The sequence below is a fragment of the Harmonia axyridis genome, chromosome 7 (assembly GCF_914767665.1).
Source record: "Harmonia axyridis chromosome 7, icHarAxyr1.1, whole genome shotgun sequence".
NCBI classification, from domain to species: Eukaryota; Metazoa; Arthropoda; class Insecta; order Coleoptera; family Coccinellidae; genus Harmonia; species Harmonia axyridis.
Genome location: NC_059507.1, coordinates 19,462,537 through 19,489,885, shown reverse-complemented (window position 1 = coordinate 19,489,885; position 27,349 = coordinate 19,462,537). Strand labels below are relative to the sequence as shown.

The window sequence follows — 27,349 nt, the reverse complement described above, 5'->3', positions numbered from 1 at the left end:
TTGGAAACATTGAATATTTGTGGAAATTGTATAAATTTACATTAATTAAAGACCGAATACATTGAATAGAAACAGAAGTGTTTTGCATCATCGGTTAGTTCACCTTCCATCAAACCAAAGAAAACAACTGCTTTTTCACAATCATCATCAAATTATTCTCACTTCTCCGCAACCAAACCCAAACACGATATTCCGATCTGCAGAACCAACAACATTAACACCCAAAAAAACCCACATTACCATCAGATCCGAAGAAAGCAGCGAAAGAACGATAACAATTACCTCTCAATAATAAATGGAGCATTTTGTTTCGCAACATTAAATCCGACTCTATACGGAGATGGCATCCAGATAGTCCAAAGTGGAAGTTTCACGCTGAAACCAATCTCTAGATATGTGAATTTACATTTAACTGTTTCGAAATCTGAATGGTGATCGGGCAATCTGTATCGGGATATGAAATATTACAAATAATAATAGACCATTATGCATTTTAATCCTTTTGGCGAGAGAGAGTACTGCTCGGTTCCTTCCGTTGTTTGTTTGGAGTCAAACCATGACGCGCTTCGGGTACCACTCGAGACGGCTTTCATGGTACTGCCGTAATTATATATGTGATATTTAAACTGTAACGTTTAATATTCTTCTTGGATTTCCTTGTGTGCGAGTGCAATCTTCCCCCCATCTCTGTAATGATACGTTTGTTGGCTTGGTTAGGGATATTTCTGTGTTTGCAAGCTATGATTTGGTATCACTGCTTTTATGGTTGGTACCAACTTATATGCGGTAGATGACAATTTTTGGTAAACTAGTGAATATTGATATTTGATGTACCATTAAGTAACCAAAGAAGTCATTAACGTATTTTGTTGACGACAAAATGACTTACGGATATCTCCATAAAAATATATACAATTACAAAAAAATTAATAACTGAAAACGAGAGGATTTCGATTTATTACCAGAATTACTTTCCACGTTCCCCAATAAGTCTTGAATCTGGCGCACAGATGGTACCACCAGAGCCGTAGGTACCACATATTCCTCTTTAGTACCAACTAAGGAATCCAATCCTGCAAATGCTAGATCCCGAAAATGCGGGAAGGCTCTGAAATTCTGGGGGATCGAAATTGCGGGATTTTCCATGCGGGATCTGCGGGATTCAATATTAAAATTGCATATCAGACAAAAAACCGCAAACGTCTCTTGAAACGTCCAAAAAAGCAATGAATAACTCATAAGTTAATAATAATAAGAGTTTATTCAGAACATAAATACATAAATAAACTACGGACGAAGATGCAACACTAGTTACTGCTGAAACTACAGTGCGATTCATGATCAGCAAATTGGGAAGTCATTATAACTCGACATTGAAATGGTTAAAACTTTATTTTCTAGGATAAAAGAGCGCCGTTCATTAATGACAAGTATGGTTCCGTATTCAGAAAACCCAGGCAAATATCTGGAATTTCTAGGATAACAGTCAATTTCTACAAATGACCAAGAAAATACATTTGTACTCATTGCAAATCAACATTACGAAATGAAATTAAGAATTTGACTGACAGGCTGCAAATAGAGACGTCTTTAGAAGACAAATAACAATCCCAAATCGAAGACCATTTCACTTATGCTGATGATGAGGATAAAGTACCTTTATCTAGTCTAGCAACGATATGTGATCCATCGTCCTTGAATCTTCATCCTGCAGATTTGCGGGATTGATATTTTGGTGCGGGATTGGATTCCCTAGTAAAAACCATCAAAAGATGCGTGTCAAAATTTCGGAACCTAGAGTTATGTATGGATCGAGATGTTGAAGTTCAAGTGACGCTTTACGTTTAATTTTTTTGAAACCTGGATAAAAAAGAAGTATACCTGATTGATAGAACTGTGCAAGCTAAGCAATGATTTGAGTTATACAGTCTCTGCTCCATCGACAACAACTGTTCAAAGGTTGTAATATATTGACTTCAAACGTGTCCGTCCGAAGTCAGAACTTGTTTCAGGAAACATCAAAAAAGTCCACAAAATGATTGTGAGTGATCATAAATTGAATTTCGTGTAAGATAGCGCTGAACATGAAGATATCAGAAGGTTGTGTATTTAGTATTTTGCGTGAACATTTGTTATTGAGAAATTAAGGAAAAATATTATTAAATACAAAAAAAAATTCTCTTCCACCTAGTCCCAAATCTATGGAAACCATTGCCAAATTGAATGAATTGCGCTTCCAACTGCTCGAGCTTATTATCTTATTGATCTAGATCTGATCCCCAGTGATTTCTGTCTCTTTGCAATCTTCAAAATCATGCTCCAGGGAAAGAAATTTGGCTCTAATGAAGAAGTAATTTTCAAGGTTGAAGCAAAGACGAATCTTTTTTCAGAAAGGGGATTCAAAAGTTAGAGGAGCATTAGAGTGCACGTTTCAATTTAGAAAATGAATATGTTGACGAATTTTGGGGAAAAATGAGAAAAATTCAGTGAAGTATTAGCTCGTAGAAATTGAAATTCTCATTTTTCTGATATGAAAATATCTATTCCGGTTGAGACATTCAGACTAGATAATTTCATACGCATTATTGAACGTTAGAATAATAAAATTGTGCTAGCTGTAATTCTAGCCTTACAAATTGAACCAACTACGCAGTTGATGGTCACCATACCAAAGTATTGATTTGTTTCAACCCCTCCAAATACCTATAATCTGAGTTTGAAAGTTCGAGAATATCAAAACAATTCTTTCTGAATCACAAATCGAAACGTATAATCAAAAAAACGCAAGTAGTTGAACGGTTCTTCTGCTTCAATTGTTGCCGTACCTCTCTCACAGCACAACGAACTTTATCAGGGTCCTTTCTTCTTCGTATTCAAATAGCCAACCTCAAATCCACTTCCTATCGCAACCGGCAATTAGGGCAATTCACCAAAACGACAACACCCTATCATTTATCAAAACGACCGGCAAAATGCGAAAGAATATGGAGAAAAGATTATTAGTCCCAGAGTTACACGGCTACTATTAACTGCAAGCATGAGTTATTCGAGCATGGATGAACGATTTCTCTGGTTTTCCAATCCTTAAAGACAAACGGACATGAATCGTGGTAGTCACATAGTTTGCATTGAGCAGTATACGCAATTATATCAATATTATAAGTAGTTTGGATCATGCATCATCTGCATGAAAGAGGGATTATCGTGAGAAAGGTTATTGATGTAGGTTTATATCAGGGGAAAATGATCGGGATTGACAGTATAGTCACGGATTTTTGACGTTGAATGATCCACCTACATGAGAGCGATGCCTTGAAGGGGTGATTTAGGCTGATAACGTTTCAGGGAGGATGTGTTATTCATCACAACTATTTATTCCTGACCTATTCTAACCTAACGATCCTCAATTCAAGTAACCATTATAACCGAGAAACCGAAGGAAGAAAATTTGATTTGATTTGATTTCGAGAAATTCATGAAATGCTCTGTACTGAAGTCATGAGATTTTGAGTGCTCGCATTCATTAGCACGTCTACCTCGCCCTTAGAAACCACAGAACTGTATGAATGCATATAAGGAGATATAATTTATTATGATGAAGAGTTCTGATTATACTTTATTCATGAAAATCAGCATGAGCATTTGTCATTATACATACAAATTAAATTTGAACCTGTTCGAATCTGTCATTACGTAGATAGATGTAGTAAAAAGAAATACATTATTTTTACATGAAAAATCAAAGCTCTGATTACTATAGTTAAAATGATCCGATTTTGTCAAATGTGCGCCGTTTTGTACGATAACATATTGCCATTTTGAAGGTAATATCATTAGGCCTCTCATAAAAGCCCTCATCCCTATTGGCAAAAAATGAAACAGTCGATTTTCACAAACCTCTGTTGAAGCGAATTTTTCACCAACAAAATTGTTCGCCAAGTCAAGAATCACTTACTGCTAGGACCGGACTATAAGGTGGATGCATAATAACCTCCCAGAGCTTTTGGCGAGTTACAATCGATGTGTCTGGCCTGCCGTTGTCCTGATGGAACACAATTCCTCTTCCAGTTCCGAGTTAAGAGCAAAACATTCCTGGCCGTCGATCCTAGCTTGTCCACCGTTATCGCTGGCTCACCGCGTTCCGACCTCAGCCGTTTTCGCTTGACGTTGTCGTAAGTGATCCACTTTTCATCACCAGTCAACAACAGCGATTCGCTGTTGATTCGGAGATAGGAATTTGGCCCATGAGTTTTTTTTGCGTTAACTCGTGTGGTACCCATAATTCGAGTTTCTTCTTGAGACCACCAGATTAGCAGATAGAAATTCAGTCCATGAATTTTTACGTCAACACGTGTGGTACCCATATATCGAGCTTCTTCTTGAGACTATGTTTTTCTCAGTTTAATGATTTAGATATTGTGAAGTTATGAGAAAAGGTTTTCTGAAAACATTCAACAATAAAATCAGGATTCTGCAAGCCTATGGATTCGGCTAGCTCGATTGTGATTGGCGATAGTAAACTTCCATTTCACTTGTATTCGGGATCGAGCACCAATGTTTACTTTTCGTTCCGTCTATTCTATATTCTAAGATCATGACATGAACACTTTTTACATTTTCAGCCTCCTGGTTTGATTTTGAATATTCAAATTTCTAGAATTGAATTTGAGGACGGAATCTCATCTGTCAATTAAACCTCATCGTTTAAGACCATTTCAGGCTCGAAAAGCGAGAAATACAGACATTGTGACGAAATGATATGGTGCCCTGTACCGGAAACGGTCGCTCAATAACTTTTATCGAATGAAAAATTTATCTGATTAAATAGGGCACGGCTTATAGAAAGTACCTTAGAGCAATAAATAACATAGAGATGCCCGGCCATCTTCAAAAGTTTGGTTCGATACGAGCCAAATATTATTGTTTGGATTTATGGAGGTGGATGTGAGGAGAGGATGAAGATGGTGCAAATTCTGAAATCAATTAATGATCACTTTACTTTGAATGGTAAACCAATGAATGAGTGGAGCTCCAGACATATTCGACATATCATATTTTATTAGAGTTCAAATCTCGAATTTGTGTCTGGATTATTATTTTCTATTTGTAATGTTAACTTCAGTGTGTGTATTGTATAACTCAGATTTCGGGTAATCTCTTCAAAAAGATGTAGCATGGGACAAGGACTCCTTTGCTTTCCTGCTTTGCCAGTCGATCGAAATTCAATTCAATTCAATTCAATTCAATTCAATTCTTTATTGATCCCTAGGACACAGAATAATGTATAGGACAAGTCAACATCAGAAAAAAAAATAGCATAATTACAAACTTTGAGATGCAAAATTTGACATTACAAGAAACAATATAAAGGATTAAATCAATGAGTCAGAAAGAAACTCCTGAGTGCTGTAAAAGCATTTATCAGCTAATATACATCTGATCTTTTTTTTGAAAGCTTTGATATCTAGCGATTTCAGCTCGTTCGGAAGATGATTGTAAAACTTGATTCCCGCAAAAGTAGGCGAGGTCTCATATTTGCTTGTGTTATGTCGTGGTATGCAGACGATGCTACTATGTCTTGTCTGATATTCGTGAAAGTCAGAACACTTCATGAGGTTGTTAATGTTACATTTTACATGCAGGAGACAGTTCAAGATGTAAAGAGATGGAAATGTCAGGATTCCAAAATTCCTAAATGTCGGTCTACAGGACTCTTGAGGACGCAGATTGAAAATTAATCTAATGATTTTCTTCTGGGCAATGAAAACTCGGTCGCTACCAGAAGACCCTCCCCATAAAACTATAATATAACAAAGGTGACAGTTTACCATACCGTAGTATATATTTATTAATGCATCCATGGGTAGTGAGTGTTTTAGACGATGAATGGCGTAAAAAGACCGGTTCAATTTTTTTGCTAGATGTTCAATATGGAAATTCCATCTCAGAAACTCGTCTACATACAACCCAAGGAATCTGATGCATTCGAGAGATCTCAGAGCTCCCCCCTGAGTAGGCGAAACTGATGACGAATCCCGTAAGCGGAATCGGATCACTTGAGTCTTATCCACATTCATGATTAGTGAATTAGTTCTGCACCACTTATTGAAGAGATGGATCACCATCTCACATTTAGATATTAATTCGATTAGGCTATTGGCCTTGATAGCAAAAGAGGTGTCATCTGCGAAGAGAATCAGAATGCACTCTACAAGATATTCAACAAGATATTCAGGCAAGTCATTCATGAACAGAATAAAAATAAGTGGCCAAAGAATTGATCCCTGAGGGACACCAAGATTGTTCTCATACTCGGTAGAGACGTTGCTAATGACTTGTTGGCACTTTGTTATCATGAAATCGTGGAGGAAAAACTACTCTTATCAATTAATCTTCAAATTGATTCAAATGAGATATGATTACTTCAAACTACGTTAGTAGTTCAGTAACATTTGTAGCCTTCGATTCAAAGGTTCGGAACCGAAATCGGAAGTGAAATTTCAATCGAAATTTCCGACTTATTAAAATCAGAATCGAAGCTCCATAACATCCATACGGCTGATATAACCTGCTTGAGCATATCTATCAATAACCAAACGCTGAACTAACATATCCAACTACAAATTCGAATCACCAAACCAAAACAGGAAAATGTTAACATTAATCAATGATTTCGGATTCAAAAATGAGATGAATAAGATATTGCTATGTATTTTAATGCTCCGAAGATATGAACTGCTTGAGCAGATCTATCATCAACTAAACGTTAAACTAACATCTCCAACTAAAAACTCTCATCACCGAATCAAAACAGGAAAACGGCAACATCAATCAAGCAACCAAGATTTCTTCGACCTATCGATATAATTACCACCCTGGTCCAGATAATGTTATGGCTTCCTCTCAGTATCCATATGATTACACCGATGCTTATCGGAGGACGCGCTTGTAAAAAAATGGAGATCTTAATCGAACCCAAGCCGTATAATTAAAATCTGTAACAAATCTTCGGATTACTTCAAGAACTCCCATCATTTATTACGAATTATAGATATAAATATGTCCATTCGGGCCATATAAATCGCGCTGACTTTTCACCAACAATTAAGCTGAAATTTATGATGGCTAGTGGTTTCTGGGACTGATAACAATAAGGCCGTTCCGAGATGATCGTAAGAATAAAGAAGACTGTGACTACCAACTGTTGGGCGATGGCTATCGCAACATCTGATATGCTAATTCTTGCCGTGGCCCGAAATGGATAAAGTAGTACTTAATTATTAAGGAGGGTTGATGTGAAATATTGACTGGAAGGACCATTAACGTATCTTTTGGGCGACTGAGATCAATACATTGAGGTCTTTTCTACCGCTTCAGTTTCAACCTGGATTTCTGAAGATTGCACCAAAAACGTACGTTTTGGTTCAAATTTACCTCTCTGACTTCTCAAAACGTTGATCGAGTTCTGTGCCTTTTTCGATAAATGGATCAGACGTAAGATCTCGCTATTCGCGAGATTTTTGAAATCATAAATTATTCAATGGGCAATGATGTTTATTGAGCATATAAAAACTGAAAATTCTAATGATTATTTCCCAAAAAAAAGCTATTTTACCAAGCATGTCGTTGATAACGTCACTTGGATATATAAAATATACTTTCAAAAAAGAATTTGTTTTCATTATTAATTCGACCGTTCAATTTTGTGTGAGGAATATATTATTATTTTCGAAAGTATTTCATTACAAATATTACTATGATTCATTAAATTTTTTCTACCGAAACAAGTTTGAGATCAGAATTCAAAGTTGGTTTGAATTCCTTGAGTTTTCAATGACCTTTCTGTAGAGACAGAAATCTATACGAAATCTCAATAAGTTAAAAATTCTTCGACAGATGCTCGGTGCTCCTTGGTTTGTTACAAACCATACCCTCTACACGGATCTAAATATCCCAAAAATCCAAAAAACAATCCGAAGCAGATCTGAAACTCATCACCAGAAATGAAAAATCCACCAAAACGATCTGATGCAACCTCTGCTGATTCCCATAATCAACAAAATATCAAAGAAAATATGGCCAATCGAATTAACAAGTTTAACCAGGTGATGCCGTGGGGCATCAACCTACAATAGTCTTTTTGTTTTTTTTTTGTATTACCTATTAACCTTGATACCACTTTAGCTTATAGAGTTTCTTTCATTGTATCTGATTGCTCAATAAATAATTTCAAAAAAATCGATTTTTGTCATATTTGATTGTGAAAAAGCTAACCTACAAACGTGTCAATAAATAGGACGTCAATCCAGGGTATATCACATAGATAGCACTGCCAGTTCTATCACACTTTTTGTTTCATTAATATTAAGATTCAAGATGCAAAGAGCTTGTCAAAATGTCTGTAGAGACAGGTGAGTCTGGATCGATATGTTTAAGGTTAAGTGATGAAGAATGGACGAAAGCTAGTATTGGTCATACGTTCTATTAGTTTTGATCAAGTGTTCTTTGATTGGAAATAATCGAAGCAATGACTTTATAAGTATTCTTCAGACTCTGTTCCATCGACAACAACGGTAGAAAGCCACCGACGATACTGAACGCCCTGGACCAGTGGACCCTTAGATCGCTCGAATTCGGCAGAGCGATCGAAAAGTTGAAGATATCAGAAGTCAGAGTATTCACCATTTTATTTTTTTTGATCTTTTGACCATAAAAAAGCTTTTCTCAAAATAAGTGCTACATTTGCTCACCTTTGATCAAAAGCAACAACGCATCGTCGATTCCGAGCAGGGTTTGGAGCTGTCTAAGCGGAATGAACAGGATTTTTTGTGTCGACATATAACTTTGGATAAAACATGGATTCATCAGTGTCAGATGAACGGAAAGCAATATGTAAAAGCCTTCCAAAGGGATCAAAATCTTAAATATCAGCTGGGAACGTTATAGCATCCCTATTTTGGGACTTGCATGATATATTGTTCGTTGAATATCTTGACAAAGATAAAACCACAATCAGTGAATAATGTTTTTTGATCGATTGAGTGGAGAAATCAACAAAAAACTTCTGCAACCATGGTCAAATTGAGCGAATTGTGCTTCCACCTACTTGACGACTCAGCTTATTCTGCAGATCTGGATCTGGCCCCACGTGGCTTTTTGCAGACCCAAAAAAAATACTCTAAGGAAAGAAATTTAGTTATAATGTAGAATTACTTTGCGAGGTTGAAGCCTATTTTGAAAGCAAAGACGAATCTCTTTACAGAAAAGGTATCGAAAAGTTAAGAGGACCATTGGAGTAGGTACATGTATCACTCTGGAAGTTGACTATGTTCACAAATAAAGTCGAATTTTTAAGGCTTAAATGTGTTTTTACTGATTTGGTCCGGGACCGATTGGGTGAAGTGGTTCAGTTTCCGGGCCTAGCACTTTAGGAAGAAACCTAGAAGAATTAATCAGATTTCTGTGATTTCAATGCAGTGCAGTATGAGAACTCACTTTGAGCCGTTGTACTAATATAATGAAAAGTATCATGCATGGATAGTGAATACGCTCTATTAGTGATGACGTCACATACCGCCATTTTTGGTTCTCCTGTCAGTGTTCGGAATCCAAACAAACAAATTGTCATTCAAATTAATACGTTTTCGTTGAAGAAATAGGCTTATTTTAATAAATAAGATTATTTAAGGAACGATTTTACTATTAATTGATAGACAGAAGAAACGAGATTAATGCCAGTAAGTTCGAACTTGAACTAATAATCACGGCTTTTTACAAAATCTGGGGAATGATACAGGATTCAAACTTACTGGTATTAACCTCGTTCCTTCTGTCTATCAATTAATACTGAAATCGTTCAGCAAATACTCTAATTTATTAAAATAAGCCAATTCCTTCAACGGCTTCGTTCTAATTTCAATGACAATTTATTTGTTTGGATTCCGAACACTGACAGGAGAAACAGAAATGGCGGTGTGTGACGTCACACTAATAGAGCGTATTAGCAAGTGGTTTCATAGAAATTTCAGTTTTTTGGGATGTATTACTTGCCCATGCGTAAACATGAAATACCCGACCCGACAATATTTCGCGTTACACTACCTACTTCGAAAGATAATAGTGATATAAGACCGAAGACAGTGGAGTGCTGACTTTTTAAAATCTCTGTTTAATATCACCATCTAGGCTACTGAGAAGATTATCTTATTTTTTTACTCAATGAAATTTATTCAGGTATTACAATTTTTTCAAACAAAACGATTTGTCAAAATGCAAATCAACCAGACAAGAGAAATATTACACATCGAGTGAGCAACTGTATCAACTAAACGTCATGGAAGCCACAACGAATTGTCAATTTTAATTTGAGACAAATGACAGCTAGTGACATTTCTACCGCGTCAAATATGGCAGCCATGACGTTTCAAAATATACGGTCTCTATTGATAAATCCAGTATGGGATAGAGAACAAGAAATAATTGAGTTTTTTGCGTTGTTCGCACTTTTTCCCATTTAACTCGCATATTCGAACTATTTGGGTGTGTAAATCGAAACGGACAGCCTTGCATCTGTCCCAGCATCAATAATAATTCCCAATGAAATATGACTCGCGTTACCGATTCAACGAAGACCAGTTTACCCGCGACTCAATTTTTTTTCGCGTTCTAGAATTCTTCGTAATCTCTACGTGAGGATTTCGAGCCGCAATTAGAATTGTTCGTGCCAGAGAAGGCAGATACCAGATTTCCTCGATTTTATACCGTCGGCCCCGGTGCGGGGGGATAATTATATCGAATTTGAAGGCACGATATGATCTCGTTGCTGCAATTACGCGATATAATTTTCAGCAATTACGGAATTATTGTTATTTCCAACTTTCCAGTGACAAAATTTCAAGGAAATGCACTGAATTGCATGTTTGCCGCAACATGTGTTTTGGGGACGCGTACGTACCGGCAATTTGTGGGGTTTGAGAACGTAAATTGGGACGTAGAGTGTGTCAATTTTGCACAAGCGTCTATAGAGAACGTCAATTTTCTTTGGTTGTATATCATGCTCAAGTTTTCACCATTTTGCACCCAATATATACCTTGAAAATTCCAAGAAAATCAGTTATTACACAATTTATCTACATATGCTTAAAAGAACGGTCATGCCTTCAGATGCTGACCTCGCCCAACACTTTGTGGCCGTCAAAATTAGATGAACATAAGTTTCTTCTCACAGTTTCTTGATCACACATGAATTCATTTAAATAAAGCTTATTATAGTTCATAAGATGTAGTTCATACAGATGTTCACCAAAAGTTGCGCGGTGTTCCATCTCAATAGTCGGTAAACTAGTTTCAGTATGTTCAGTTTTCCTGTAGTGGAGTTCTGTTAGGCCATAGCGCAGAGACAACGTAACGAATAGAGAAATTTCTTCGGATCAGTATTCTTTGAAGGGATTCGATGACCACGGTCCCCGACTATTGCCGAATCCCTCTATACAGAATACCGATCCAAAGAAATTTGCGAAGCGTTGTCGCTTCGATATGGTCTTACAGAATTCCTACCCTGATATGTGGGTCCCAACCTGAATTTTTTTAATGCGATGCCTATTTTTTATGAAAGATACTTCCTACTAGCCCTCACTTAGAAAATATTGGTGGTTTTCCACATATTCAGCATGAAAAGTGTTTTCAATATTAGTCTATTTGATATCACAAAATTATGGTGGGTTCTATTGGAATTTATTTCTGATCGAATATTAGATATACATACATACAATATGAATTACTCTGAAATGGACCAGTAATATAAGGGTATAAAAAACTGCTTGTTGAATTTTTTAAATGATGATTTGCAGAATTTTCCTGATTTCAAATTGAACAACCTATATATTATCGATTCATAATATACGAAACGAAGGCTCTACAAATTTTATTGAGTACGGGTATCATATAGTAAAGACCAGTGGTTTTTCTTGAAACCGCTCTTTTTCCAAAAAAAGTTGAATATTGATATTTCTCCCCTATACTTTCAATGAACCACTTTTGATTTGTTTGTTGAGGATTGTTTCCATGATTTTCGCAAGATTTTAATTCAATGTAATGTGTCTGTAATCATTCAGTCCTCCTTTATCTCCACCCTTATGAAATAGCCTAATGACACTCAATTTGAAAAAATCTGAAAACAAGAGAGAATGATTCACAAATTTCTGTACTTATTTGTTTGAGCATCTATGCACTTAAATCATCTATACCTCGTAATTTTCCGTTTTTCATTGTTGATTGTACTTTTTGTGGATAAGTTAATGCAAAGAAAAAGTATCGAATTTCTTGTAATTTTGCACGTTTTGTATGTCATATGCCAACTTTTGGCCTACAGTGTTGAAGTATAGATTAAATTCTTGAGGTCTTTCTCTATTCATAATTTCAATTTTGGTACAGATTTTTTTCCTGTTGACATGCTTTATTGACATAATCCCCTTCAGCTTTCAGCTAGCGTTTGTTTATCGCTATGAATTTTCATTAATATTGTTTCTTTGCATTTTCAGTAGTTTATTTGTTGAATTCCAGTTTGAGTTTACAATATTTTTTCAGGTCCAGGTTATAGGTTTTTTTTTAGTTTTATTTTTTATATAATTCATTTTTTATTTATTTCAATTTTTTATGTTAACTATCAATAAGTCATAAGTGTAATGTGAAATTAGTTTAATATAATCAATTCAATGCAAGAGGAGCTTCAAATCTATTACCCTTTTATTCACGACATTTTTAGCAATACCTAAACTTTCTAATGGATAGGTATGCATTATTGAATTGTTATATCAAAATACATAGAGATATTTAAAAGAATCGATGGAATCAATGGAAGATTTTATTCCATTTTTCGACTATTCGTCGTATTGAAAACACATTTCCACTTGGTGTGGTACTTTTGTATCGTGTAAAGAAAATAGACCTTCAAGTTATCTACGAAATCCATGAATTTTTCTCAAATTTTTCCCATTTTGTATTTAAAAATAAGCACTGATTTTGATTAAACAATTTAACAATTCTTAAACGTTGTTTGAAGCGTTGTTAGCATAAGTTACTGAACTCAAATGACATAAAAAGTCAAGAAATAACACATAGTATACATAAAAATTTTAGATTGTATCATTCCTATTTTAAAAAAGCTCATATTCACAACTGTTTTCAAGGAATATTATTGTAATTACTCTAATCTTTTTTTCATCCAAATATACCCAGAAATTCATTATATTCGATTTCTCATTATCGTAAAATAAATAATAAAAAAAAAATCACTCACCAAGTAGTTTAGTAACAGCACCTTGCTGAGACAACATATGCTGGGCAAGATCATAATGCCTAAGCCCAAATCTGGACAGTTCAAGAAATCTCTGTTGTGACACGAGTGAGGCCAAGGGATGACCTGGAGCTGATACAGCACTCCCGTACAAGTCTCTCAAAGTTGTAGCTCCCAAAGAACCGGATCCTGTGGAAGCAGAAGGTGCTACAGAGCTAGATATTGAGGGTGACGAAGCCACTGAAACCAAAAATTAGGAATCAATTCGAATGGCTCTTTGATACTTTTGAAAGTGAAAGAATGCAGTGGACGAATAATAACTTTGTAAATGTAGTTATTGCAATATTCGAGTTTCATAAAGAGTTATGTTCATTCAGTAGATTGATCTAAAAAGTGTATCAGTTAGAATGAGAGATTCAAAGGTTCAATATAGAACTGTAATGAATTGTTGCAGCTTTTACTATTTGGTAGTTGATAATTTGAACAAATATATTATTTCTTCAGAAATAAGGCTATCCTTTCTCGGAGCAAATTCCGACCACAGAATACGCTCTCCAGTATTCTGATCCGTCGCTATACAACGAACTTTGCCGGCCTGTTTACCACTCTGGAAAAGTTTGTTTTACAGCCCAGGCCGTCAAAATTTATCCCTCCTGGTTTTTATATGGGTACTATTTGTATAGTAGGTATTTCAAGCTTAAGACCAACTCATATGAAGAATATAGCGTTTATTATATCTATTTTTGTATGTTTTCAGTTTTCAGTTATGTTGCAGTTTATACAATAATTGAACATAGGTTGAACTCTACCTGAAACTTGATTCTTTCGGTAGTCGATTTAATTTTATCCATTATATTACCCGAATAGTGAGCATAGACCTAATATCCATGGACGTCGCGTTAGAGAGAGAAGTCGGGAGAACGAATAAGATGGAACATCTTGAGGGCAGTCTGTCAACTCTCTTGATTTATTGCCCTAGAGAAAGAGAACAATATACATCTCTTTCAACTCGAAGAGTTGAACGTTAAATCGTTATTCCAAATTTGAATTTAAAGCAAAGAATTGTGAATACTAGCTCTACAAATTTTGCTACCTACGAAGGCAGTGTACTTTTATTTTGAGAGAATCTAGTGAGACTTTTTTTAGTGGAATTTTGCTACTAAATTTATTTTGTTGGGAAAGAAAGACTTTCAAATTTGTTGTTCTTTTGAGAACATCCATCATGCCTCAAAGTTGCGTAGCATATAACTGCACAGTTAGAAGTAAGAAAGGGGAGAATATAAAATTTCACTCGTAAGTTTTATCATCCCTTTAAAGCAACGAAAACTGATGAAAAACATTCGAATTTACAGTTTTCCGAATCTTTTATCTAATGAAAATTTTCTGTAGCATAATCCTTTTCGAAATAAAAATATTATTCTGAATTTGCTTCTATTTAGTCTCATGAAAAATATTGAGAATTTTTCTACCTGAAGTAAAAGAAATATTACCAATTCAAAAGATGATTGAATCGAATATTACTTATCTTCACCTATAGCCAATAAGAGTATTGCTGATTCCTATAAGCAATTATTTATATGTATATTATATTTCCTTGAGATATTAACGAGTCCAACTCATTGTTACATTAAATCCTGTTCTGTCCCCACAATGTCAGAAAGAAGTATGGTCTAAAATTTCTCAATTTTCCTGATTCACATGGTAGAAGTTCATCCAAATATATGCCATATTTTATTCCATCATTGAATTAGGCAAATCGAAATGATAAATATAAAAAAGTATGTAAATTTCATTCCATTCAGTTCATAAAACGTATAAATAAATATCATGTCTTTATATCTTTCAAACAGATGATTTTGACATTTGACCATCTCAGAGTAATTAATCACCTATTTTATTGCTTTTAGGTTCTTGACAGATTGCCCTCAGTAGTATCTCTGTTCGAATCAAGAGAAATCATATATTCTTCTCTCTCTAATGCTTTCTCCTCTACGAGCTTCTGAAAAATCACGTGACACTCGGTCCATGGATATTAGGTCTATGATAGTGAGCGATATTTCTGTTTTCTTCTTCGGTGATTTCTCTTCGACAATTCCACCTCCAATATATCTACTATGTCCATTTTATTTCAGAAAGATTCCTTCCCTCATGTCTCTTCAAAGCAATTATCAGGTGTGTGAATAAGTCTTTCCCGTTTTTTTTCAAATTTTGAGCCTTTATTGTGAAAAAATGGTTACAAATGAATTATTGAAAGTATTGGCCATCGCTAGCTACAACTTTTCCCCATCTTTCTGGCAACATACTAATCCCGTTGCGAAAAAATTCGACCGGTTTGGCCTCTATCCAGTCATCCACCCATTTTTTGGCTTCCTCGTAGGAATGGAAGTGCTGGTCAGCCAGGCCATGCGTCATCGATCTGAAGAGATGGTAATCAGACGGAGCAATGTCTGGACTATACGGCGGGTGGGGTAGGACTTCCCATTTGAGCGTTTCTAAGTATGTTTTCACCGGCTGTGCAACATGTGGGGGAGCATTGTCATGTTGCAAAATAACTTTGTCGTGCCTGTCGGAGTATTGTGGCCGTTTTTCTCGCAGTGCGCGGCTCAAACGCATCAATTGTCGTCGATAGACCTCGCCTGTGATCCTTTCATTCGGTTTCAGAAGCTCATAGTAAACCACACCTAGCTGGTCCCACCATATACAGAGCATGAGCTTGGCGCCATGAATGTTTGGCTTGGCCGTCGATGCATGGCCGGGTAGTCCCCATGATTTTCTTCGCTTCGGATTATCGTAACGGATCCACTTTTCATCGCCAGTCACGATACGATGCAGAAAACCCTTTCTTTTATGTCGCTTAAGCAGCTGTTCGCAAGTGAAAAAACGCCGTTCGACGTCTCTCAGCTTCAGTTCGTACGGCACCAAATTTCCTTGCTTTTGGATCATTCCCATGGCTTTCAAACGCTTGGAAATGGTTGTTCGGTTAACTCCCAATGCTTCAGCAAGTTCTTCTTGCGTTTGACACGAATCTTCATCAAGCAAAGTCGCCAATTCTTGATCTTCAAAGATTTGCGGCGGCCGGAACGCTCCTTGTCTTCCACGTCGAAATCGCCACTTTTGAAGCGTCGAAACCATCCGCGAACACTTGAATCATCGACACAACCTTCTCCATGAGCTTCCTGAAGCAACCGATGCGCCTCGGCAGCAGATTTCTTCAAATTGAACCAATAAAGTGAAACTTCCCGCAAATAACGTCGACTCGGCTCAAATTTCGACATTTTCACGATTTCAAAAATTTATGATGCGAAAAAATTTCAACTAATGTGTTAGTGTGGAATTGTTGACAGATGAATAAGCTTTGATTATGACATATGTAACCATTAAATACTCGCACAGTATTGGTGGCGCCATCTCTTACAAAAAAAGGGAAAGACTTATTCACACACCTGATACATGTCCCCCAGCATTGACCAAAATTGTTGCATATGACCGACGGAAACCATGTTGCCTCTTGTTAATGAACCATGAAACAAAAATACGAATACGCTTATTCGTATTTTTGTTTGGATTCATTTGAGTACAAATTTGAGATGACATTTGAAGCAGAATTCACCAACTCTGATAGAGTTCCGCACATTTAAAAATCGTCATCATTGTCCATTCCAAATATGTTTGGTAAATAAGTAGATATTAAACCGAAATAAGTAATGATCATCTGACTTCTGTGAAAACGATAAACTAATCGATTGTTGAAAAAACTATTTCGTGGGTGGTGTAAAGTTTTGATCAGAGCTCTTAATGCCTGAGCGCCGCCATTACCCTAAGATTCACCCCTGAAGCTAGTTACAGATAATTTTGAGACCGTTGCGTTATGTGCTCATGCGCAATCGTCTATAATGGTGTAATATCTATGTTCGTTTTATCTGTTGCACATCTATGTTCTTAACTTTTCTCTATGGCTCGACCACAAAAAAAATATAATTCATTTTTGCTCTCGTCGCTTGAGACACAGGGTTCACCTTCCACATTTCAAGTAGTATATTAGTCATTGGTCTTAGTCACCCAAATCATCGAAAATACACAAGTCAGTAAATTGTTGGATAGTGCGTGAAACTGATTCATAGTTTTCATTAATTATTTAAGTGTAAATTGTGTAATTGTATATATAGACTTGCTTAAATGAAAATTGTTGAAAATCATATGGTACTTCGAAACACAAATCCCAGTACCTTACAATCCAATTTATGTATGGATGTTTCTATACATCTAATAGTTACAGGAGGACAATATAATCGGAAATCATTAGTGATTTAAAAAAATCCTCAAATTATGGTAATATTTATTGCAATTTCAGAAAAAATAGTATGCGAACTTCGTAGCTGAAGCAAATTCCCGAACTCCAACGTTTGTTGTTACATTGTAGTCCGGGAACATATCGCTTTTACAACTAGATGCACAATGTATTTTTTTTGGGCGACCCTGCTTTTTGGATGTTTTTCGTCGACGTTTGTTTGCAGTTTCTATCAGACTCTGGTACTCGTTCATTTCCCCTCTGGTGCTCCTACGATGATCAAACTTTGTATGGTGCACGAATTTGTACATTCACTTTATATCTTCTTTCTCTTTTCGAAGCAAATAAGTAGAGGGCGGCACTGTACGATGGTCGATTATTGTTCAGTTCACAAAATTATAGTTTTACACCTTTTGTAATGATTTGATATAATGAATATTTTGAAAATATATCAGTGCTTTGTACATTGTATATATTATTGATTCTTTTGCGAAAAACAGAAAAGTTAGCAAAAATTATTTTTTATTTTATATATTTATTTTCTACCATATCCAACAAATTTCGTCCTTGTATTCAACTAGTTCATTTGCTACAATGAAGATTATTGTTCAAGGAAATTATGTGGAAACCCCATAAAAATCGGTGATTTGTAAAAAAATATCCCTGATTTCGTTTTGAACTGAGCAACCACGTGGTGGTGTTCCCTCTTAACTATCATTATTCGGTCGTGTAACAATCCGTATATACTAATACATATATCACCTAGTCATCTGTCATGACATAATCAACGTTTATAACAGCCAAAATGACGTGCAATTCAAATATTGTACTCAAACTGACTGCAAATCAAATGCTTGTTTATGTCCTGTGCGATATCAACATAATTGGATAGGAAAAGAAACAAATTACTTAGTGCATTTCGATCAACTAGATCAAGACGTCTGTCGTATATGGAAATAATGTTATATTCAACTGATATAGAAAGTAGAACTCGAATATACGCGTAAAAGTGTAGACGTCGGAAGGAAAAAAATATCAACAGTCGCAAGTTGCATATTTATCCAATGTGGGAATTAGCATAAAACACAGATAAAAATCAACAGATCCTCAATAATGTATTCAGTAAATAAATCAATCAATAAGTACCATTGGATTTATGAAGTTTTTGCCGAGTCCAAGAGAGTTTGCGCAATGTTTAATATATTAATTAATATTTATAGAGCGTTTCATATTTATTCAACTATATGATACACACTGGCTAACCTGTAAATCTTGATAATTGATATCAATTAAAGTTATTACGATACGTACAAAAACCGACACAATTAAAATGTCGATCCAAATACAAAAATGGAATGACAAATTGCCTTCCCATATAAGCCGAATCCATTTAAAAATTACCCGTTGGTGCAAATTAAAAGTTTTAATTAATGTTCTTTGTCGATTGTCAGTCAGAGTTCGATGCCGAAATATATTTATCTCTAGGCAAGACCAGCAATGATCAATTATAACAACCAGTTTTTTTTCGGTAGATGATCCGTCCAGTGCATCATCAATGAGGGCACACACTGCCTGAAGAAGAAGCCCTCATCTCGATGCATTTTTCTTACAATGGAGATGAAGATTTGGTAGGTGTGTTGGAATGAAATGAGTCAAGTAATCTTTTGAAAGTCCCGCTTGGTAGGATTTAAGAAAAAATTTGTCAGTTAGTTGGCACAACTATCCTCTATACTTATACGCGTAGTTTGAGCGTTATTTAGTTTGATCACGGTGCTCCAGTTTATCAATGAATCTCATGGAGGGTTTTTTGGCAATTTCAATTAAATGAAAATAGAGGAGTCGATCAACGAATCTGGCTCAAATTTCATTTATTAATGCAATTTCCTTTATAAATGCAAATTTGGGTTCTTGGATTGGTACCATTCGACTATATCGATCTAATATATTCAGCATTGCTATATTTATATCAATAAGTACTAACAAGTTCCTCATATGTTATGACTTATTTCTGTCCGCAGTATGTTGATTATTTCATCCTTATCTTTAGCGGTTCTCGAGTGATTTTCTCTTTTTTCGTGTAAGCTTCAATGAACATTCATCCTAGAAAGCTGAAATTTTGGATATAGATTTCCAATATCCCAAGTATAATTCAAGCATAACCAACTACGTCGTAAGGGTTGTTGAAAATCTGAGGCTTTACCTAGAAATAACAAATCGATAATAAGTTCGTTTTCGTCGAATGGAATAACCTGCATATCATAAAATTTATTGATTAAGAACGAAATTTTCATTCAGACGATATATATAACAGGTTCCTATATCAAAATTGTAAGGTTTGTGCATTTAAAGCAAGTTTTCATGACAATGGCATACGATATTTCACTCAATTTGCGGGTTTCTCCCAAAAATAAAATATATCCGATGACGGATAGTGATTCAAAGTTTCATATTAACTCAACATACCTATATTGAGATGAATACCTAACTATATCAGAAATTCAGAAAACAAACATCAAGCTCGCCAAACGACCTAAAAAAAATTGTAGCGAGAACATGCAGAATGTTCAATGAGGATGTATCCCTGAACCAATGAACGAGAGAAAACTCATACGATTGCAGAATACTCTCATCCTTTTTGGATCGAAACTTATATCGGAACGAACATTGACAAAGCATGTGACAAAAAAACTAATATTCTGAATGTGTTAACTATTTCAGCGCAAATCCTCATGCTTATATCAGAAGTATTTTCTATTTGAAACTTTCTGCATATTTTTACTATAATTTAAACTCATTGACACTCTATATTAGTTATAGCCTTCCATTTGCATTGTTCCATGAATAGTCAAGAAGATACGATAAACCGAAAAAAGGTACCTATAAAATACAGGATGTTCCATTCGAAATATCAAAGTTGTTAGAACTTTCATAAATATGTATATATATATGCGCTCAAATAAGCGCACAGTTGATTATATTTTATATCGATAAAGCAGCAATTTCTACCCAATAAACCAAGCTTTCAAAAAAATCGTACGTCTCGTACTCCGTAAAAGTCTAGTGTACCATCAGGTGTGGTCTACCCTGTATATGGCCAGGAACGTAAGAATTTCAAATACTTCCGATTTTTTGTTGCCAAAAACGGACGATATCTCGTTTCGGTCCATACCCCCAAAACCGAAGAACTCCAAGAACTCGATATCACAGAAAACCAAACGTATGAATATTCAACCGACGATGAATACACTACGATATTTCAAAACAGAAAATTTTCCGAACTTCATTCCTGCATAAAATCCGACCAGATGAACGCACAGCAAAACCTGTATCCCGCTCAATATCCTTTTGAGCGTCGATGTAAAATATCGCTCCTTGAATATTCCAATTAAGTGGTAGCCTTCTCTGTTGACAAATTTCGCATTAATCATTTGGGCCATCTGCGGATTGTGATTTTTAGGAAATCTGTTGAAAAGGCTTGTAATGGGTGGTGACGGTCAACACATGCTTACCCCGGTGTCCAATTTTTAATGGGCTTAGATGTTATCTGTTTAATGTGTTCACCGGAAGAGACTTAAGCTCGTTGAGGTACACCTGTAGACGTGTTGGTTTATGTTAAGACGGAAAATCAGTTCTGTTTTGATTTTGTTCGTCGTGAAGGATATTGGTGATATTTATATTTTTTGACTTTTTTGGTACGTATTTTTCTAATGCTGAACCGGGAACATCAATTCTGCCCTGGTGTCAGTCCTTAAACACGATAACTCTGAATAAAAGAACCGAGAATTTTCAATTTTCAAATCTCGAATACAGCAGTTAAATTCTTTGAAAGGTAAAATCCGACTAGGGGTTCCGTAATTATTGCCGTTCAAAATTTTGTTTTTTTATCAATTTCAAAACGGCAGATTCGATTGAGATGAAAATTTGCATTTGGAGGAAAAATGCCAATTCCAAGCCTCGTGCAAAATTTTATGTCTAGAAACTAGAAAATTCAAAAGAAATTTCGAAAAAATCAACCAATATTTTCGTGACTGCAAAACCGATGGAGTTGAGATTTGGGGGTCCTATATATAGCTCCTCTCAGAATTGTAAAAAATTCAAGAATAATATTGAAACATAAATAGATACCCAATATTTATATTATTACAAATACAATCGACTCGATAATTTATGTGTAGGTATGAATATGGTTGAAACAACAGCAGTTCATTAAAAAAAATTATATGATGTTAGTGTTTGATAATAGGAATACTTTTTAACTATTAGATAAAGATTTTTTTGCAACAAAAAAAACTAATAATAATTAAAGGAAAAGTCGCAAGCTTCTTATAAAGCGTTTCGAATCTTATGTGGGAGTATTAATGAAGAAATTTTATGTGAATTGATTAATGAAATCAATCAAATTGCACTCATAATGACTGCGTCGGATGAAATAAAAGTAAAAAAGGAAGAAAACAAAATTAAAAATATCAATACTATAAGATATCAGTTACTTAAAAAAACTTTCTCATAAATATCTAAACGACAATTGGAAGATATTAAATTTCAGTAATCGAAAAGTGCTGTGGCTTTTACAGAGTCATCAAAAAATATTGGGTCAGAATGGAAAAACCTCCGGATAGTGATGACGATAACTTTAGCCCATATCGGATTTATATGTACCCATAAAAAGACTGGAAGGAATACAAGCAACTGTAAGCAAATTCCTACAGGAAACTTCTTACCTAACCAATCTTCAGTTAAACATGTAGGTACAGGGTGAGTCTTAAAGATATACATTAAATTCAACAAAAAAAACAATAGGTAAATTGATAAATATACCATTTTACCCGAATAGGCTCAGATAAAAGCTTATAAGCATTTATTAATGTTTTAATAATGAGCTAATGTACTTTTGTTTTTTCGGCGTTTACACCATCGAGATGGCACAGAACCCAATCATATACCTAGTGAACATAGAAGTTATAAGAGTCATATTATTTATTCGGATGGATCTTATTTGGATCCATGAATAATGAGGTTTGATTTTGCAAATTATTATAAACTTAGAGAAGGTACACTTGCTCAAGCGGCTGATATCACGTCATATTCTATTTATTATTTAATCTAAACTAAATAAATTGTACATTGAGTTTCATTGAAGAACTGTATAACAGAAACTATTCAAAGATGAAAATCACGTTTCTAAAAAATGAATATTATTATGACAATAGCTTCCGATTCCAGCTAGTAATTCATATCAGTTCACGTATTGAAATACAGACAGAATTCATTTTGTGATTAAATTCCAATTTGAAATCATTGATTCTGTAACAGTCATCGAAAAATTCTTATATTGCAGTTTCATTGAAAGGAAGTATATTAGGTACCTATGACTTTGATTACCTATACAAAAAAACGCGGCAACATTGTCTTAGTTGGTGTTCAAGGTATTTCCTTGGACAGGAGTGGATCCATACATTATTATGGAGTATGTGGAATTCGTCACTGATTTTTCATTATTTAACCTCGAACATCTTCGAAATGGTTCGTTTTGGGAGAAACTATGAAAGATAATTTCATTTTCAAAAATGATTGAGTATTCTAATAGTGACTTCGAATTATGTAAAATTGCTTTCTTTATTCTTATTTCGTATAGTTTTAGGGATTCAATCTTGGAAACCATAAAAAAATAATAATTGAAGAATGTGTCTTATAGTTACAAAACTTCACGATAAATTCATTTCATTATGAATCATCATGTTAAAGCTACAAATAAAATTGTAATTTACGTAACAAGTCCGGAAAATAGGGTTTTTTTTGGACGAATAGACAAAATTCCAGGACGAGCGTAAGCGAGTCCTGGATGTCTGTGAGTCCAAAAAAACCATTTTCGGGCGTGTTGCGTACAATATTTTTTCGGCAACCATGTAAAATAACACTATCGCTGCTGCTTTCCATATTTTATTGCGATTGCGATCAAATAACATGCAGATTTTTGACAACTAATTTCATATGAACTGTCAGCCGTTATCTCGGTTGCTATGGATTCTATGATTCTTTTCCGGCCTAGTCCGGGAAATACGTACTTTCCGGACTAGGCCGGGAAATGCTACTTTCTCAGAGAAAAAGCGTCCGGGAAGTGCTCACTTCCCGGACGGTTGCCGAAAAAACATATTTCTTTCAAATTTACCAGCCTGTACCTTTTAACTTGAGCCGAATCTGGAAAAATGGTAAATATTAACAGTGTTGAATAAAAAAAAATTAAGTAAATAAAAGTGATCGGAGGAATCTATGATGGTTGAATTGAATGTAGATACACCTTTAACTCTCACCTTGTGGGTATAGGTATATAATATTGACTTCAACAAAAATATGATTTTTCTATATATTTGAACTTTCCAATTATTAAGGTCATACTTCCCTTTCTGAAAGCTCCATCCAGAATGGCAACAAAACAAGGAAAACCGCGGAGACTCAAACGTTCGATCAAGCAACGAACCTTTCTGGTGCGTTACACCCATAAGAAATTGGTCAGTTTTTTCGCCTGATTTCATCTTATACGAACTGCCGTTCTCGGAACTTGTTGACGGTAGTCCTTTTTCAAGGAGACGAATTGGCATGGTCGTGTCCAGCATGCTACCAAATAGTAATCCGACACGTTTCTGGAAAAAATCAACGATATCGTGTTCCCCAGATTCCGTAGGGGCATCATTTGTTCATGGTGTTGAAAGTTCGAGGTTTTGGAACGAAAAAATTATTGAGGCATTCAGCAGTCGGAAAGAGGTTATTCCAAGAAGGATACCGAACATATACAGGGTATTCCACAAGCTATATGACAAAATATGATAAATGATAGTTGGGCTCTCTCTGAACATTTTTTTCTATGAACATAAAATCGATTCGTTTTTCAATTCATTTTACGATTATTCTCATTCAATGTGCGGAAATTCTGAAGATTAACCATGAGCGACCGGCCAAATCTTTGAGTCTTGTTCAAATTCTACGTTAGATCTAGAAAGTAACTTATATTAAACACAGGAATGATTTCATCATGACAATCAACAGAATAAAAGTTTTGTGGGGCCTACTTCTTTCCAATGATATCCAAGAAAAGCTGCATTCCAAATTTAGTTTCTCTAATTCTGTGGTTATTCCGTTCATTCTTCCACATCTTGTAGAACAAAATCGTTCGAGAATATATCATTCTGACACTTGAAATTGTTGAGGTAGGTATATTCTAAAGTAATACCAAGAATTAGCTGAAGATTCAATTTTGCATGGAGCTTGAAATTCTTATTTTATATGTGATCGAGTTACAAGAATAACTACCAAATAATTCAAGCGTAATATACTTTTAGAAAAATATTTCCGTAACAACAAATTCATATTGGTCGATATTCAGTTTTTATAGGTATGTAAAACAAACACTCGAATGTTCAAGAAGAAATTCAGGAGGATTCGTTCATCAAAACCCCTCATTAAATAAACTAACTTAGAACAATGACATCATAATAAATTACATAGGTATTACTCATATAAATATTACAGAGCGGATGAATGAATTAACGCTCACACGCTCCTGACACTTGTTTCAATCATAATTTCTAATAGATATTCTTAATCGTTCCATTTCTACTAATACCTATTGGTTTGTAAATTGAAAAACTGCCAAGTTGGGTAATTGACACATTCCTTTCCAAAATCAAAACATTTGAGCACTTGAATTCTTATTCCCAAAAATTCCTATCAGTCGAATGTTATAAATATCTATAGGTAACACAATTTCAAAAAAAATTCCTGAAAAGCACTGACACATTAAAAGCATTCGTCCTTTCGTTCAAGGATAGTCGGATGAATTTTCAAACTGACATCTGATTTGAATATGTTGAGTTTGATGTTAGATGTCAAAACGACATCTCAATTAATCGAAAAGAGCGAGATTTATATAATCTATATAATAAATAGGTATATGCATATTCGCAGTATTTGAATGAAATTTCAGATTTTTTCTGGACAAGCTATTATGTTTGAATATTCTTCAATTCATTTTTGATAACAATATAAAAATTTCAGAACAATATGGTGAATCATTTCTTAGATAAAGAACTATTTGAAAAACAATTTTCTGAATGTTTTAGTGAAACGATATTCACGGATTTCCAAGTTTCTAATCGATCAAATAGTTATTTTTCGAGTTTAAGGGTGAACAAAATTTCAGATGGCAATAACTCCGAAGCCATTTTCCGGATTTACTCCATTCACAAACTTACCAGCTCGTCTTCAAACACACCCTGAAATTGTTAACTAACGAATAGTGCAAAACTTTTGAGCTGTAAAACGCAAATTACCTACCTGCAGGGGGCATAGAGATCTGAGTGGCCATAGGCGCAGTATTCGGGGTCGGCAATCCCACAGGATCCATCTTCCAATTAACAATAGCACCCCTTGAAGGTGCCACTGGCACAGGGCAACAACCTGACAGTCCGGCAACACTAGTAAAATCGCTACCACCCGTTAATGGACTTCCGTTCGATATCAACATCGCGAAAACCAACTTTTCATCCCAAAACAGACGAAGTCACAGAAGACGATTTCTTTAGAGTCACAGAAAACAGCGACGCGATGTTCTATGGTTATCGATCGGATGACCACTGAGTGCTTCGATGGGGATCACACGGAAACAGGGATTCTGAGCCGGAGTTGAGGCTTCAAGCTCAACGGTGGCAAGCAATACACTGAATGATCCTAACTACCTGGCAGGTAAACGGTGAGCGCGCCGCCTTTGCCTGGGTTGGCTGCTTTGCTCGCTCTTTCGCGGCCTTACACACCCTCCTGCTTCCTGCCCACAGTCTGCTCGCACTTGCTCGGCGCTGGAAAAGGACGGGAACAGCCGCGGCCAGCAGGAGAAAGAGAAAGAAGACGCACTCGATGCCCGATAGTGTAACCATAGATTTATTGATGTATTAGTTGCCTCTGTGTTATTTCCATTAGACGGGGGTTAAAGGCGTTCGATTTATTCGTATTGATATTTGATATAATGAACTGGGAATTTATCGGGAATTGTTCACAAAGGCTCTGTTTCGATCGGGAGGTGGAAGGGGGATTTGGAAAAATTGGGGAGTTATTGTGTCCATTAAAATTTCTATCTTGGGGGCTGAAATGGCGCAGAATGTTTTATCTTCGAGTAGATTTATCGAGTCGGTTTTGTGTGAGTCATTTGGTGGTTTTGGTTTCGAAGGAAATCGAGGAGAAACTAAAGTTTTCTTGGTTTTTATTTTTATGATGTAGGTACTCAGATATCAGCGAACTGAGCTATACGAAAAAGTATCTTAGTTATGTTATTCATTTACGAACCAATCAGAGCCAATTTTACAACTACTATTCATTTTGAATTCAAAGAAAATCACTATTCTATCTTCTCACCATACAAAACAAACAAAACAAAATATTGAAAAAGAAATCATATGAATAGCTTATTAATCTTAATATGATTACGATCTCAAGATCTGAAACAGTTCAACATTCTTAGAATTTGCTTCAATTATAGCTCGTTCAATAGTATTGTTCATTCCGTATAGTTTGTAGGGTTCAAATTCATATTGAACAAGGCCCTACGTCTGGGGAAACATTATTCAATTTTATTTTAGAGAATAAATATTCGCTCTCAATTCATTTAGTAATTTTCATATGAACATGTTGTCAAAATGGTAATTTCTGACTGTTAAAGTTTTCAAAGATAGTGAATCAAGAAGAAACTCGTAATTTATGGAGTTATTGTGGATGCCCAT

The 27,349-nt window shown here is 35.3% G+C and overlaps 1 protein-coding gene across 3 annotated transcripts in view; it reads right to left on the bottom strand.

Moving 5' to 3' along the window:
* Positions 1–26,385, bottom strand: part of LOC123684976 (paired box protein Pax-6-like) — a 51,443-nt gene extending 25,058 nt beyond the window's left edge. The window contains exons 1-2 of one of the 3 annotated variants that reach the window (XM_045624516.1): positions 25,914–26,385; positions 13,298–13,483 (exon numbers count right to left, since the gene is read on the bottom strand). In XM_045624516.1, coding sequence (XP_045480472.1) covers positions 13,298–13,483; positions 25,914–26,103 — 376 coding nt within the window. In that variant the 5' untranslated portion in view covers positions 26,104–26,385. Of the gene's footprint in view, positions 1–13,297; positions 13,535–25,913 lie in introns of all 3 variants that reach the window. The other 2 variants (XM_045624517.1, XM_045624514.1) reach the window with 2 other exon arrangements.
* Positions 26,386–27,349: the final 964 nt, after the last annotated feature.